This window comes from Pongo abelii, chromosome 2 (genome assembly GCF_028885655.2).
Source record: "Pongo abelii isolate AG06213 chromosome 2, NHGRI_mPonAbe1-v2.0_pri, whole genome shotgun sequence".
NCBI classification, from domain to species: Eukaryota; Metazoa; Chordata; class Mammalia; order Primates; family Hominidae; genus Pongo; species Pongo abelii.
In genome coordinates, this window is record NC_085928.1 from 152,245,579 (window position 1) to 152,261,387 (window position 15,809).

General features: G+C 34.8%; 1 protein-coding gene across 8 annotated transcripts in view; it reads left to right on the forward strand.

Moving 5' to 3' along the window:
- The window catches only part of TRPC1 (transient receptor potential cation channel subfamily C member 1), an 82,603-nt gene that overhangs the window by 45,884 nt on the left and 20,910 nt on the right, over positions 1-15,809 (forward strand). For all 8 annotated transcript variants that reach the window (XM_002814130.6, XM_009239380.4, XM_024245261.3 and 5 more), the window contains 3 exons: positions 6,741-6,872; positions 9,939-10,134; positions 13,805-14,141. In XM_002814130.6, coding sequence (XP_002814176.1) covers positions 6,741-6,872; positions 9,939-10,134; positions 13,805-14,141 — 665 coding nt within the window. The remainder of the gene's footprint in view (positions 1-6,740; positions 6,873-9,938; positions 10,135-13,804; positions 14,142-15,809) is intronic.

Consider the following 15,809-nt stretch of genomic DNA (forward strand, 5'->3'; position numbering starts at 1 on the left):
AAAGAAAAGAGGTTTATTTGGCTTATTGTTCTACAGGTTGTACAAGAAGCATAGTGCCAGCATCTGCTTCTGTTAGGGACCTTAGGAAACCTCCAATCATGGCAGAAGGCTAAGGGAGAGCAAGGATGTCACATAGTAAGAGAAAAAGAGCAAGAGAAAGAGAGAAGGTGGTGCCAGGCTCTTTTTAAAAATCAGATATTGTGGGAATGAATACAGCAAGAACTCACTTATTACTGCAAGGATGGCACCAAGCTGATCATGAGGGATCCACCTCCATGACCCAAACATCTCCCACAAGGCCCCACCTCCAACATTGAGGATCAAATTTCAACATGAGGTTTGGAGGGAACAGATTCCAAACTATATCATGTAGCATTTTTATTAATGAATTTTTCACTGAATTTTTTTAGTTCTTTTTTTAACTGGTTTCTCTAGGGCTTGTCATATACACTGTAACTTGTCAAAGTCAGTGTCAGATTTTTTTTGTTTGTTTGTAGAGATGGGGTTTTGCCATGTTGCCCAGGCTGGTCTCGAACTCCTGGACTCAAGCAGTCCCCCCGCCAGCCTTCCAAAGTGCTAGGATTACAGGCGTGAGCCACTGTGCCCAGCAGGTTCAGATTTATACCAGCTTAATACCAATAACATATACAAATGTTACTCCTATACATCTGTATTTCCTTTCTCGTAATGATATTTTTGTTATACATATTATATCTATTAATATTACTAACCCAAGAAAACATTGTTATAATTATTACTTTACCATCTCTAGGCATTTCCTTAACTCATTACAACTTTGGCCCCACCTACCTACTATATGCTGTTATTGAAAAATATTTACACCAAATGTAAATAGAAATACATTACATTTCTATGTTATAGGCCAAACATTACTTTCTATTCTATAAATATTATTCTATATAATTGCTTTTTAAATCACTTGCTTTCAGCCTGATGAACTTGCTTTTACATTTATTGTAAGGCAGTTCTGGTAGCAATATATTTTGTGAGTTTTTGTTTATCTAGTGAAGATTTTATTTTTCCTTTATTTTTGAACATTCACTTTGCTGGATTTAGGATTTATGATTACCAATTTTTAAATTTCTTTGAGTACTTTGAGTATGTTCTCTCACTGCCTTCTGGCATCTGCTTCTACTGAGAAGTCAGCTGTTAATATTATTTGGGTTCCCTTGTAAGTGACCTGATATTTTTCTCTTGTTGCTTCCAAGATTTTGTCTTTGACTTTCAGCATTTTTACTATGATGTTTCTGTTTGTGGGTCTCTTTGCATTTATCTTACTTGGAGTTTTTTTAGCTTCCTGGATGTGTTGGTTGTTTTTCAAGAAATTTGGGAATTTGTTAGCTATTATTTCTTTGAATATTTTTCTTTTCCTTTTTCTTTTCTTCTTACGGTACTTCCATTATGAGTATGTTGGTATGCTTAATGGTGTTCCGCATCTCTCTTAGGCTCTGTTCATTTTTCTTAATTATTTCTTCTCTTTGTTCTTCAGCTTGCATAATCTGTATTGATATATCTTCAAGTTTGCTAATTCTTTCTTCTGCCAGTTCACAGCTACTGTTGAGCCCTGTATTAGTTTTCTGGGGCCCCCATAATGAGGTACCACAAAGTAGCTTAAAAAAACAAATTTTGTGGCTGGGTGCCGTGGCTCACTCTTGTAATCCCAGCACTTCAAGAGGCTAAGGCAGGTGAATCACCTGAGATCAGGAGTTCAAGACCAGCCTGGCCAATATGGTGAAACTAAAAATACAAAAAATTAGCTGGGCATGGTGGCGCACACCTGTAGTCCCAGCTACTCAAGAGGCTGAGGCAGGAGAATTGCTTGAACCCAGGAGGCAGAGGCTGCAGTGAGCTGAGATCGTGCCACTGTACTCCAGCCTGGGTGACAGAGTGAGACTCCATCTAAAAAAAACACCAAATTTTGTTTTGTTTTGTTTTACAGTTTGGGAACCTAGAAGTCAGAAATGAAGATATTGGCAAGGTTGACTTCTTATGAGGGTTGTGAAGGAAGGATCTGTTCTAGGCCTCTCTCCTTTGTTGTAGTTGGCCATCTTCATGTTCACATGACATTCTCCGTGTTTGCATGCCTGTCTCCACATTTCCGTCTTTTATAAAGACACTAGTCATATTAGATTTAGACCTACCTTGAGGTTTTCATTGTACCTTAATTTCCTTTTTAAAGACTCCATCTCCAAATAAAGTTATATTTTGATGTACTGGTAGACAGAACTTCAGCATATGAAATTTGGAGGGATACAATTCAACCCATAGCAAGCCTCTCTAGTGAATTTCTAATTTCAGTCATTGTACTTTTTAATTCCATAATTTCCATTATATTCTTTTTTTTGAGATGGAGTCTCGCTGTGTTGCCCATGCTGGAGTGCAGTGGTGCAATCTCAGCTCACTGCAACCTTCACCTCCTGGGTTCAAGCAATTCTCCTGCCCCAGGAAGAAAAATCTGCGTGCAGAATAACCAGATGTCAGATTAAAGAGAAAAAGATTTCAAACTAGCCATTATAAATATGCTCACAGTACTAAAAGGACAGCATGATTGCGAAAGTAAAGCAGGGTAAGAGGAAAATGTCACGTCAAATAGAGAATATCCATAAAGGGAGAAATAATGAAAAGGAATACAAGCCAGATGCAGTGGCTCATGCCTGTATCCCAGCATCCTGACATCTGGTCACTCTGCAGGCAGTTTTTTTTTTTTTCCTTTCGGGGGTATGGGTCATACTTTTCCCATTTCTTTGCATGTCCCTTAATTTTTTGGTTGGAAACTGGGCATTCTAGATAATATGGTAGCAACTCTGTGTGCTAGTCCCCACCCACCCTCTTTCCTGGGGCTTGTTATTGTTATTTACTTGTTTAGTTTTTTAGTGATGGATTGGATTATTTTAATGAAGTCTATCCCCACCCCCCTCTCCCCCATAGTGGTAAACCTCTAATGTTGCTCCTCAGGGAGGCACCTTTTCCTTGAACATCTAGTATTTCTTTGTTTGAAAACTGGACAGTTTTGTATGTATTATAGCAACTCTGTATACTTTTTTCCTGTTTTGTTGTTTTTTATATTTTTTACATTACTTGCCTAGCCTACAGAATCTGTCTCCTTGTGTTGTATGATGTCTGTGCTTTGTTTGTGTTTTAGTGTCATTTTCATTGTTTAGGTTTGATTCCTAAGGACTCTTTTTAGTGTCTACATATGTCAGCCAAAGATTTGGACTGAGGTTCTGCTAATGCACCTTCAGCCCTTAAAGTTTGTACTATCTGCTAATCAATCTGTGGGTTAGTTGGGGAATGCATTTGAAGTTGTGGGCATTTATTAATTTTTCCTTGGTCTTTTCTTTTTACCAACTCTCTGAAGTTCCCCACACATATGTAATTTTTCTAGTCAGCCAGGAATTTGTGGAGAACTTATGTGAATCCATTTATGGCTTTCTTATTTCCAAGTTCTCCCTGTTAAGTTTCTGGTTGGTCCACTGCTTGCCTCAACTTGGTTTGCAACCTCAGTCTTGCAAAACTGCAAGTTTTCTCTATCCATGTCCACCAAGTCCATTACTTTCAGCCAGTAGAGCTATAGGCTTTTGCCGCTCATTGAATTGATTTTGGCACCCTGGCATAAAACTACAAGTATACAAGCTACAAGATGGCAAAACTACAAACCTCATTGACTGAACTGGGGGCAGGGGTGATGGAGGCAGTTCTAGGCAAGGCTATTCCTGCCTGAAGCACTGGCAGTTTTTCAACAATCAACAATTCTCAATAAACAGTTTCCAGTGGCCTGAAACGATTGGTCTTTTTGGATAATTTTGTTCAGTTTTATGTATTTTTTTGTGTGTGTGGAGGGGAATTACTGGCCTCTTCATACTGTTATTGTTTTAATGGTGTTTTGAGTACCAAAATTGATAGATCTTATGAAAGAAGTGGCTTCATTATTTGTCAGATTATATCAAATGCTTTCCACACAATGGTGCTTCATTATAAGTCTAATACAAATGGTTACCAATCTTTTCATTCCACCATTATTGGAAGTTACTCTTGCTGTGCATTTTGTGATTAATCCTTACTATATCTTGAGACATGATAAAGTAGGTTAATACAAAAGCCTATTTTTGAAACTGTGATAAAATTAATTAATGTAGACATTGTTGGAAACGGATAAGTTGCACAATTACATATTTTTTTTTCTCAGTTTTTTGACAGTATAGTATAGGCAAATACTTCTTCAGAAATCCTTAATATACTTATTAATTAAATAACTAGATCATAACTGAATTTCATAAATATTGTTTTCTTAAAAATGCATTATATGGGATTACTTTTGTATCTAAGTAAGACATTAAACCTATAAGCTAAATAAGTAATATAACAATAAACTTGTTTAAATGAAGATTTGGAATTTCCATATAGAAAAATTCATTACAACAAAGTAGAAATATAAACAACAAACTGGATTAAAAGTATTTAAGTCGCCTGTAATCCCAGCACTTTGGGAGGCCAAGGTGGGTGGATCATGGCAAAACCCTGTCTCTACTAAAAATACAAAAATTAGCCAGGTGTGGTGGCACGCACCTGTAATCCCAGCTACTCAGGAGGCTGAGGCAGGAGCATTGCTTGAACCCAGGAGGCGGAGGTTGCAGTGAGCAAAAGTTGTGCTGCTGCACTCCAGCCTGGGTAACCGAATGAGAGTGTCTCAAAAAAAAAAAAAAAAAAAAAAAGAAAAGTATTTGAATCACTTTTGAATGGACAGTAGGCTAATTTCTTTGATATGTAGAGATCTTACAAATTGATTGAAAGCAAGATAAATAATCATTACAAAAAATGGGCCAAAGAATATGAACAGGCAAGTTACAGAGGAAGAAGTATAAATGAATATTAAACATGAAAAGATGCTCAGGCATCTAAAGAAATTCATTTTAAACCACCTATAAAATTCTATTTTCTGTTAGATTTAAACAGTAATACCCAGTATTAATGAAGCTGTTGGAGAAAATGAGCTCTCATTGTTATTATTGCTTTGGAAACATCTATCAGAATTTAAAATACAAATGCCATATTCCCCAGAAATTGAAAGTGCACAAAAGATATGCAAACTGAAGAATATTCATTGCTGCATTTTTTATAGCAGAAAAAATTTAGAAGCCACCTAAATGTTCATTAATGGAGAGCTTATAGACCTCCATCCAGTTGTATGAGATGAATCTGTATATGGTAACATAGAAAGAGATTCATGATATGTTACATTTTTTAAAAAGCAAGCTGTTCCTTTATTATGTCTGATTATGTTCGTGTGTGAGTAGAAAATATCAGGGACAGGGACATGCACAATTCTCTGTAAAATGACGAGTTTTGAGGATTGCAGTTGGGAGGTGATGGGAGGACAAGGATGAGGGAGTATCATGTTTCCAAATTGCTTACCTTATGTTTTATAATAAGCATGTATTTAAATTTATATTAAAAGAATATTATATAATATCTACCAAATTTGTAAATTAAGAATTATATTAATAAATGGACTATAGCAAAATTTTTCTGGTTTGTTTTCTATTTAGGTATGGAAATTTGAATATTAATTTATAGACGGCAAAGGGAGTGCTTTTCCATTAGAGACTCTGCATAAGTAAATGATTTCACTCTTAAGATTTGAAACATCTTTCAAACTCATAACCTGAACGAATAAACCATGTATTATATATATTGAGCATATTAAAGTATTTTTATGGTCTGGGCGCGGTGGCTCACGCCTGTAATCCCAGCACTTTGGGAGGCCGAGGTGGGTGGATCGCAAGGTCAGGAGATCAAGACCATCCTGGCCAACATGGTGAAACCCCATCTCTACTAAAAATACAAAAATTAGCCGGGCGTGGTGGCACATGCCTGTAATCCCAGCTACTTGGGAGGCTGAGGCAGGAGAATCGCTTGAACCAGAGAGTTGGAGGTTGCGGTGAGCCGAGATCGTGCCATTGCACTCCAGTCTAGTGACAGAGTGAGACTCCATCTCAAAAAAAAAAAACAGTATTTTTATTACTGAGAGAGAAAGAAAAAAGTATTAGTCATCAAATCCACATCATATTAAAAATTTATGTTATTAGCATATTTTATTTAAAATTATGTTGGGTTCAAACCAGGCACAGTGGCTCACACCTGTAATCCCAGCACTTTGGGAGGCCAAGATGGGAGGATAACTTGAGGCCAGGAGCTTGAGACTAGCCTGGGCAACATAGCATTACCCTGTCTCTATAAAAATTTTAAAAATTAGCCTGGTGTAGTGGCATGCACCTGTAATCACAAGGCTGAAGTGGGAGGATCCCTTGGCCCAGGTGTTCGAGACTAAGGCAAGCTGTGATCACTCCACTGCACTCTGGCCTGGGTGACAGAGCGAGACCCTGTCTTCTAAGTTAAAAAAAAGTTGGTCCAGAAATATGAATTTAATTAAATTGGATTAAACAAAAATCTTTATATTATACCAAAGGCATTTTGAATCTATGAAAAGAGACAGTAAAACAATTTTCTAAAAAGCAGTAGATAGCAAGGTTTTTCAATTTTTATATCTCAAAATCTTTGTTTTAAGTCTTTTTATGGAGGTTATCTTGTAATAAATATATCTGTAGTTTTTCTTTTAATTTTATAATATTTTAAGTATACATTTATGAAAATTATAGATTAAAATACTAATTATATGTGTATAAGTTTATTTTACATTATGGAATCCAATTTTATCACAGGTTTCGTCTTGATATATATCGATGTTTGGCCAGTCCAGCTCTAATAATGTTAACAGAGGAAGATCCAATTCTGAGAGCATTTGAACTTAGTGCTGATTTAAAAGAACTAAGTCTTGTGGAGGTGGAATTCAGGTGGGAATGAATGCAAATTATATAATGTATTTTGTTTCAAATCTTCAACCTCAGTTTCTTCATTACCCAAATTATAATTTGTATATATTTACATTTGATCCAAGAACACTACACCTTGTTGCCACTTACTTGGCAACAGACCCCTGCTCTCCCTCAAAGGAACAGACCCTGGTGCTACTTAAGTCATTCCTTCCCCATCTGCCCTCTGCCACCCTATAAACACCCTTAATCTCGTCCCCACTTTTCAACCTAACCAAAGGCATGGTAGAGCAGTATGAAATACAGTAGGAGTTATAGCCTAAAGCAGGAGCAAATTTATTTGTAGTTGTTCTCTCTCTCTCACATATCTCCTCATTCTCTGACTCTATAATCATCCTTGAGTAATGATCCTTCAGATCTTTCAAAAGCACATGGAATGCTTTCTGTATGTCAAGGACATTCCACACACAGACATAGTCCCTTTTCACTACTTGCTCAGATTTTCTGGTAAGAGAAATAATATATGTAATACATGTAAACATAAAAATAAAATACAACTAATTAAGAGGGATGAACACCCAGTCTGAGTTCTCTTCTGAAATGAAGATTAAATGTAATTTTGGCACTTGGCATACCAAAGAAGCACTCCTATTATTTTCCTTTAGGGGGGTAAGTTGAAAAAAAAAAAGACTTTGTAATAGCAGCCTATGAAACTACTAATTTAAACATTGTTTTAAAAAAATCCTTAGAAAACTACTTTTATTAATAGTAGAGTTGAGAGAAAGCGTTGAGATTTTCCTTTATGGAAAAGTATCCCTGTTGCCCTCTAATGAAGGAGGAATTGATTACGATTTTTCACTAGCCCCTGTTGCAAGGTTTCTACTGGAGATCTATAACTATTCCTACCTTTTCTTTCCTATACAGCTGCTATTAGAACCCCATGTCTTGTGTGACACTCTTTCAGTGACTTGACAAAATTGGGAAAGTGCAAACTTCTACTTCCTGGAAGGGCAGTAAGAAACTTGGAGTTTTCTTTAGCTTTAACAGCAGTACTTAATGTGTTCTTCATAGACCTGAGTTCCAGAAACTGAAAAAAGACCTGTTTATGTTTTCAAGTTTGGAACTACTGTCTTGTAACTTGGATAATTTAAATTTTGTTTAAACTTGATATGACATAAAGTATGTACTTTACTTTGATGAACACACAAAACATGGTTCAAATGTAACTTGTTGCTACTTTTAACTTTATTAGCACATGAGGCTGTTAAATTATTCTGTTTAAATATGAAAAACTTCCTATTGTAACCTCATAATTTGAGTCTGAGTTATATAAAATAAAACTTACTCAACTCCTTTCAAACAGGATTTGAAGAAACTGCTATGATTATATAATCATAAAATAATAAAGTTAGATTTGGAAGTGATCATAGAACCCATTTACTTCAATCTAGTGTTTTGTAGACAGGGGAAGAGATTTATAAAGGCTAGATTTTTACTAATAGCAGCATCTAATTAGGAATAGAGTTAAAACTAAAAGTAGGAGCAAAGTTATAACTAGAATATAGGACTCCTTGCTTCTGGTTTTCTGTATTTCCATGTAAACTATAAGGCCACTTATTTGTCTTCAGTAATCTATTAGAAATGAATTAGATTAATAAGATGTATAAATTTCACTTTTGAATCTCGTAGTCCATCAAATGTTTATCCAAAGATGGAATATTTTTGTAATAATATATACTTCTGATAAACATTCCAATCTGCAGTTAGATTCCTAAATCAAGAAGCAGGGAGTGCCACATTTGTTAAATAAATCCAATTACTTATTCTCAGGAGTTTTAACTACATAGAATGTATAAAGAATGATGAGAGAAATTAAGGCAAAGAAGTTTTTATTCTTAAGTTATGATTTTTATATAGCCAGTTCATGGAAAGCCCCATTATATAGAAAGACTAACCAGTGGGAAATCTTCCTGTTTCTCCTTCCTTTCTGTTTGGGAAAAAACTGAATAAAAACATTATTTTCTGAAGCCCATCCTCAAGACCATGACTCATAATTATTTATTTCTGACTTTATTGTTAAGTTATGATTAAGCTTAGACATAAAGTTAATGTAATTTTTTTTTTTTTTTTTTTTTTTTGGAGACCCAGGCTGAAGTGCAGTGGCACCATTTCGGCTCACTGCAACCTCCCCTCCTGGGTTCAAGTAATTCTCCCTGCCTCAGCCTCCTGAGTAGCTGGGATTACAGGCACCTGCCACCACGCCTGACTAATTTTTGTATTTTTTAGTAGAGACAGGGTTTTGCCATGTTGGCCAGGCTGGTCTTGAACTCCTGACCTCAGGTGATCACCCGCCTTGGCCTCCCAAAGTGCTGGCATTACAGGCGTGAGCCACCGCACCCAGCCGTAATTGATATTTTTTAAAAGAATTATATACTAAAACTGCTTCATTTCTCACAAATTAGTTTAGGCCTGCCTTTAATAAGCAGTTCAAACCCAAGATTCAAGGAATAGGGATTCTGAAAGAGAGGTTTTTGTTAGGCACATTTTAATATCTTTCTTTCTAATTTGAATTTCACTCAAATGAGCACTTTAAATATGAATCAAAATGCTATCTTAATATTAGAAGTAACAAACATATTGTAGATGACTATTGAAAAAGCTCTAGTTAAAAATTTTATGATAATGATTGGATAGCATTAAGATATTATGTCTATTGTTAAGGTGAGTAATATAAAAGGAAGTTTTAGCCAAGCTTACAGAGAATAAGGGAAAATGAGTTAAGTGAAGAACTGGTTGACAAATATTATTAGAATTTTTAGGAATAACATCAGTATATATAAATGAACACTGTGCTCATCTAAGATTATTAGTATGAACACAGGGAATGTAATTGTGTTATGGTTTTCCCCAAAGCTGTGGAAAATTCGTGCACCAGTAGTTTCCTTTGATTATCCACAGAAAATGACTTCAGATTTTGTGTAACACTGTCAGAATTAAAATGTTGCTGAGTAAAAACGTTTTTAGTGAATATAGCTTAATTAGAAGATGGAAACAACGTTTCTGATAATAGAATGCTGCATTTTGTAGGAATGATTATGAGGAACTAGCCCGGCAATGTAAAATGTTTGCTAAGGATTTACTTGCGCAAGCCCGGAATTCTCGTGAATTGGAAGTTATTCTAAACCATACATCTAGTGACGAGCCTCTTGACAAACGGGGATTATTAGAAGAAAGAATGAATTTAAGTCGTCTAAAACTTGCTATCAAATATAACCAAAAAGAGGTATGAGGCTTTCTGTAATATATTTAAATTATTTTCTCTACAGTAGTCTAGTGGCTCAGGGCAAAGGCTTTGGAGCAACTCATCTGGGTTGAGATCCTAGTTCTGCTTCCTAAAAATTGTGTGTCTTGGGATAGTTATTGGATCTGTTTGAGCTTTTGTTTTAATAATTAAGAATATATACTAAAAGGGTTTAGCACAGTAAGTATTAGCATTAAGCAAGTATGCAATAAATGGTAGTTTTTATTATTTTTAGTAATATTGATTATAATTGTAACATGGATGTTGATTTAATGTTTTTGCTAAATAGTTGCTACACAGGTAAGATCCTTTGTAGTAGGTACAAACTTTATAGTGAAGTTTCCATCTTGTGTTTTGTCTGTCACAGGTTGGTTTTCATTGATCTGGTTATAAATAGCCCCTTCTATAGTAATAGTGATTTCTATTTAAAGATAAAGTATCAGATATTATATTTCCTGATTCCTCTTATTTATAATTCATTGTGAAACTCAAAAGTGGAGAGGTACATGATATGATAACTAAGTTGAATCTGACTTTTCTGGCATCATCCCTTTCTATTAAGAGAAATGCCCATTTCTACTCCCCATGCATACATATACACATGATCCAGGAACTTGAATCAGGAAAATATGCATTTTAAATTTCATTTTTGAGATAATTAACCAAACAGTGATATTCATATGTAGATAATAATAATATCTAATTGATAGTATGGGATGTTGGTAAATGGTATTTATTAGGTATTACTTCTAAGACTATTTTCATTATTAACATAGATGTTTAAATAAAACTTGCTTATCAAATTTATATTATTACAAAAATAGGGCCTGAAATATATAATGATAGAAGGCCAGATACAGGACCTTTGGTGCTAAGGGCAGAATTTTTTCTTACCTTGGTTAAAAATTTGAGCCTCACAAAGTTATTAGGAAACTGATGGAGGAATTGATGGAGGATGTTTACTGGTTAATATATTTGCTTCTGTGTTCCACAACCTAAAAGGGACATGAAGTCCTAGAAAATGATAGAATAAGGGGATTACAAGGTATAAAATCAATTAAAGTGATTTAAAAAAAGAACTTCCAAGAAAGGCGTAAAGAACTAAAATTATCCTGTTTAGGAAAAAAAATCTTGAGGTAATTTTCTAATGATAGTTATATCCCTGAAGGACTCACAGAGTGGAGTCAAAATGGAACCAAATGTACCGTTCTAAAGAAGATGAAAGAAAAGACAAGCAGTAATAGTAATATTTGTTACTTGAAAGGAAGATATTTTGCGATTTTAAAGATGAATGAAAATGTAAAATAGTTTTTAAAACTAGATTTCTAAATACGATCAATGGGGAAGATATTTTCTCAAACAGTTGGTAAGCTTTGTCTAGGTTATCAATCTTGAATAACAAACTACCCTGAAACTTAGTGGCATAAAACACTTCATAGTTACTTTATAATAATTTCATAATCATTTTATTATGCTGTTGGATTCTTAGGTCAGGAATTAGGAAAGGGCATGGCAATCATGATTTTTTCTCTGCTTCTCCGTGTCTGGGAACTCATCTGGAGATAAATGACAGGGCTATAATCAGCTGGAGGCTTCTCCACTCACATGTCTGGTGTCTAAGCAGCAGCTGAGGCCTCAGGAACAGGGTGCTCAGATGGGTGAGTCCACAGAAGGTGGGGCTCCTCAGAACTCACAACAGGAACCAAGGAGAGGCATGGCCATCACAGTGGGCAGACTTTGAGGATGTGGTCTGAGAAGCCTATGCGGGCTGGCTGGGGTGCGTACATGTGACCTCTGTGTGCAGCCTGGGCTTCCTCACAGCATGGTGGCTTCAGAGTGGCTTTTTACATAGCAGTTCATGGCTCCAAGAGCAGGTGTTCCAGTGAGCAAGGTGGAAGATGCATGGCCTTTTAGGACCTACCTTCAGAAGTCACATAGCATCACCTCTGTTAGAATCTACTAGTTAAATCAATCACAAGCCTGTTGAATTGAAGAGTAGGAAATTTTGACCTCCCCCTTCCCCACCTCTTGATGATAGGAAGAAAGCGTGTCCATCTTTCACTGCAGACTTAGAACATTTCTAGTTAAACTTTTTATTCCAAATACATAGTTAACATTACTGCGAATTAAATCATCATTGTATAGAGGAATAGCAAGGACAGTAATCAGTCCTGAGATTGCTTTGATATTTGGAGAAAAGGTGAAACTACTAAATTTGAGATTTACTAAACCTGGTCATTGGTGAGAGGAAAAGCTGTTTCTCTCCCAGGCATTTCACCTTGAGGGACAAATTAAGATTTCCCAAGAACATTGGAATCTGAGCAGAAGAGTAAAGAATGAAGTATTGCCAAAAATAAGTATTTGCATATAACATACACACATCTTCCCATATACTTTAAAGTATCTTTCAATTACTTATAACACCTAATACAGTGCCTACACATCATTTCATTCATGTGAATTCAACATAGTACTTGCCGTGAAGAATATTCAAGTTTTGCTTATTTGGAACTTTGTGGATTTTTTCTTCCAAATATTGTTGATCCATGGTTGGTTTAATCCACAGATGTAGGACACACAGATACAGAGGGCCAACTCTATAGTATATTAGAAATTTTCTTGAAAGCACAATAAACAACAAAACTCTGTCCAATTCTTTTTTACACTACAGTGTTAATTCTACAAGTTATATTCTGTTTTGGGATAAATCATTTTAAAACAGAAGGTTGACCATATATTATTGTGGATTACCTGAATAATATAATTTTATAATAATTTCAAACCTGATCACATAAGTATATATAGACTTATCAGGACCCTTAAGTTATACTTCACAACATGAGCATTATATTGGAAAAATATTGCCTATGAAATTTGTCAACTATGAAGATTTGTAAACTTTGGTAAATTAGTTTCTGTACCTGAACTAAAATTTTTCTCATATTTAGGAATATTTTTCCTTTTCTTCTCACATGAAATTCAGTTTTAATCAGGCTTAAGAGTGTCTTTAATACCTTTTAAGAAATCCGCAGTGCTTTCTTGGAGCAAGAATAGGTCTAATATTTAGCTTTTTATTGTTTTTGCTATCTTGACTTCTTGGCTTCTTGTAACTAAAATCAATAGTTTCTCTAGACTGAAGATGTCCAACATTAGTTAGTGGTATCTTTTTCTATGGATTGTGCAGGCTAACTTTGAAATTTCATAAATATTATTATGAGTTTTTATATATTAAATATGAAAAAATGGCTAAGTAAGCTAATAATAATAGTTAATACTTATAGAGTGCATGCTATGAACCAGGCACTATTCTAAGGGCTTTACCTTTAATCTTCACAACTTTATTGGTAGATACTATTATTATTCCCATTTTACAGATGGGGAAGTTGAGGCTTAGAGAAATTTAAAAACTTGGTAAAGGTCATTTACCAAGTAGCAGAGCCCAGATTTGAATCTAGGTAATCTGGCTCCATAGTCTATCCTCTTAACCTCTACATGCTTTTCTTGTTAGAAAAAGGGAAAAAACAAAACTATGTTGAATGTATAGAACTGATTTTTAAACTCTTATTCAGTAAATTTTGAATATCAACCAATCAGTATTTGAAGGTTTCCTTTTACTTTTTTTCTTTTTAATGTGTGTGTATGTCCTTTTCAGTTTGTCTCCCAGTCTAACTGCCAGCAGTTCCTGAACACTGTTTGGTTTGGACAGATGTCAGGTTACCGACGCAAGCCCACCTGTAAGAAGATAATGACTGTTTTGACAGTAGGCATCTTTTGGCCAGTTTTGTCACTTTGTTATTTGATAGCTCCCAAATCTCAGTTTGGCAGAATCATTCACACACCTTTTATGAAATTTATCATTCATGGAGCATCATATTTCACATTCCTGCTTTTGCTTAATCTATACTCTCTTGTCTACAATGAGGATAAGAAAAACACAATGGGGCCAGCCCTTGAAAGAATAGACTATCTTCTTATTCTGTGGATTATTGGTAAGTATCAAGTTAGTTTGAAAGGTTTTGTCTTTATTTAGCCCACTAATTCCTTCTTGATTGATGGCATTGTGAATATTGGGTTCAATTTGCAATTTTACACTGTTCACACCACAAGAATTTGAACACTTCCATGATCACTGAAGACTTAACTAACATGTCTGTAAAGATAAATGTTCCTGAACTTGATGATAAGGAAGCATATCTCTTATTTAATATTTCTTAAATACATGGAATTTTAAAATTATTTATTCTCAGACTCTACAATTATTCATGATTGTAAAACAGAAAATCAGCTTTAACACATGAATGCTTTTTTGGTGTAAGAATATGAAGTTTTCTTAGGTATTTTGAAACAATCTATTTTATACTGTTCTGCATTTTAAAAGTTAACTATTCTATTTCATTTATAACATTAGTTTTCCTTTTAAGAACCTATGATCTTTTTGGTTTTTGTTTTGTTTTGTTTTGCTTTGTTTGAGACAGAGTCTCGCTCTGTCGCCCAGGCTGGAGTGCAATGGCGCGGTCTTGGCTTACTGCAGCCTCCGCGGTTCAAACGATTCTCCTGCCTTAGCCTCCCAGTAGCTGGGATTACAGGTGCGTGCCACCACACCTGGCTAATTTTTGTATTTTTAGTAGAGATGGGGTTTCACTACGTTGGCCAGGCTGGTCTCGAACTCCTGACCTCGTGATCCTCCCGCCTCAGCCTCCCAAAGTGCTTGGATTACAGGCATGAGCCACCGTGCCCGGCCTGGAACCTATGAACTTTTGCAGACATATCTTGCTTTATCTCTATTTTGGAAACATTATTTAAATTTAGATTTAAAGGAGTCCCTGGTGACTCATTCCATAAATCATTTCTTTGTAGTGATAGCCAGATCTCTTTAGAAATGATAGTTTTTCAAAAAGTATAAGACATTTTATTTCTGAAAATTATTTTTATAAGTATTACACTGTATAATAAATATCTTAAATCATCTTCTACAATTTTTACTCATCTTGCCCTCTGTGTGTCAGGGTGCATGTGGAGAGTTGAGGTAGAATCACATTATCTGTTTATGGTATTTTAAAGATATTTTCTTTATTTCCCTCTGTATCTTCCACCTTGTTTTTAACCTCAGCACTTCCCATCTGTCCATCTACTATTTGCTATAGATTAAAAGGGTAATAAAATTTAGTCTTATCTATGGCACAGAGTATTGAGTGTATTTATCTTTTGATTAATACATTCCTGATTGTTTCAATTATTTAATACTTTGATAAGTTATTTCACAATGTTCAATTTTAGTTCCGTAACTATACAAATACTTTTTATATTTTAGAATGTTTATTTGAAAATCAGTTAATTTCAGGTAACTAGATTATAATTAGAGTTTTGCTTTTAACAGTATTTAATCTATGATGCATTAATGTTTAAAATTAGGTAGATAAAGTAAAAATAATACACATCTAAACTAGGTTAAAGAAAATTAAATAATTCCTTCTTGTTAATATTTTTATTTCCTGTAGTTTTGCTCTTATCTAAAATTTAATCTTTTAATTTAGGAAATAATTTTAACTTTACCATATATGGTTTTATATTGGATTGTGGGACTCTTTCAATGTGAAATATGTTTGTATTGCTAGTTGAGTAGTTAAAAAATTCCTGGAAGAATTTTACACATTAGT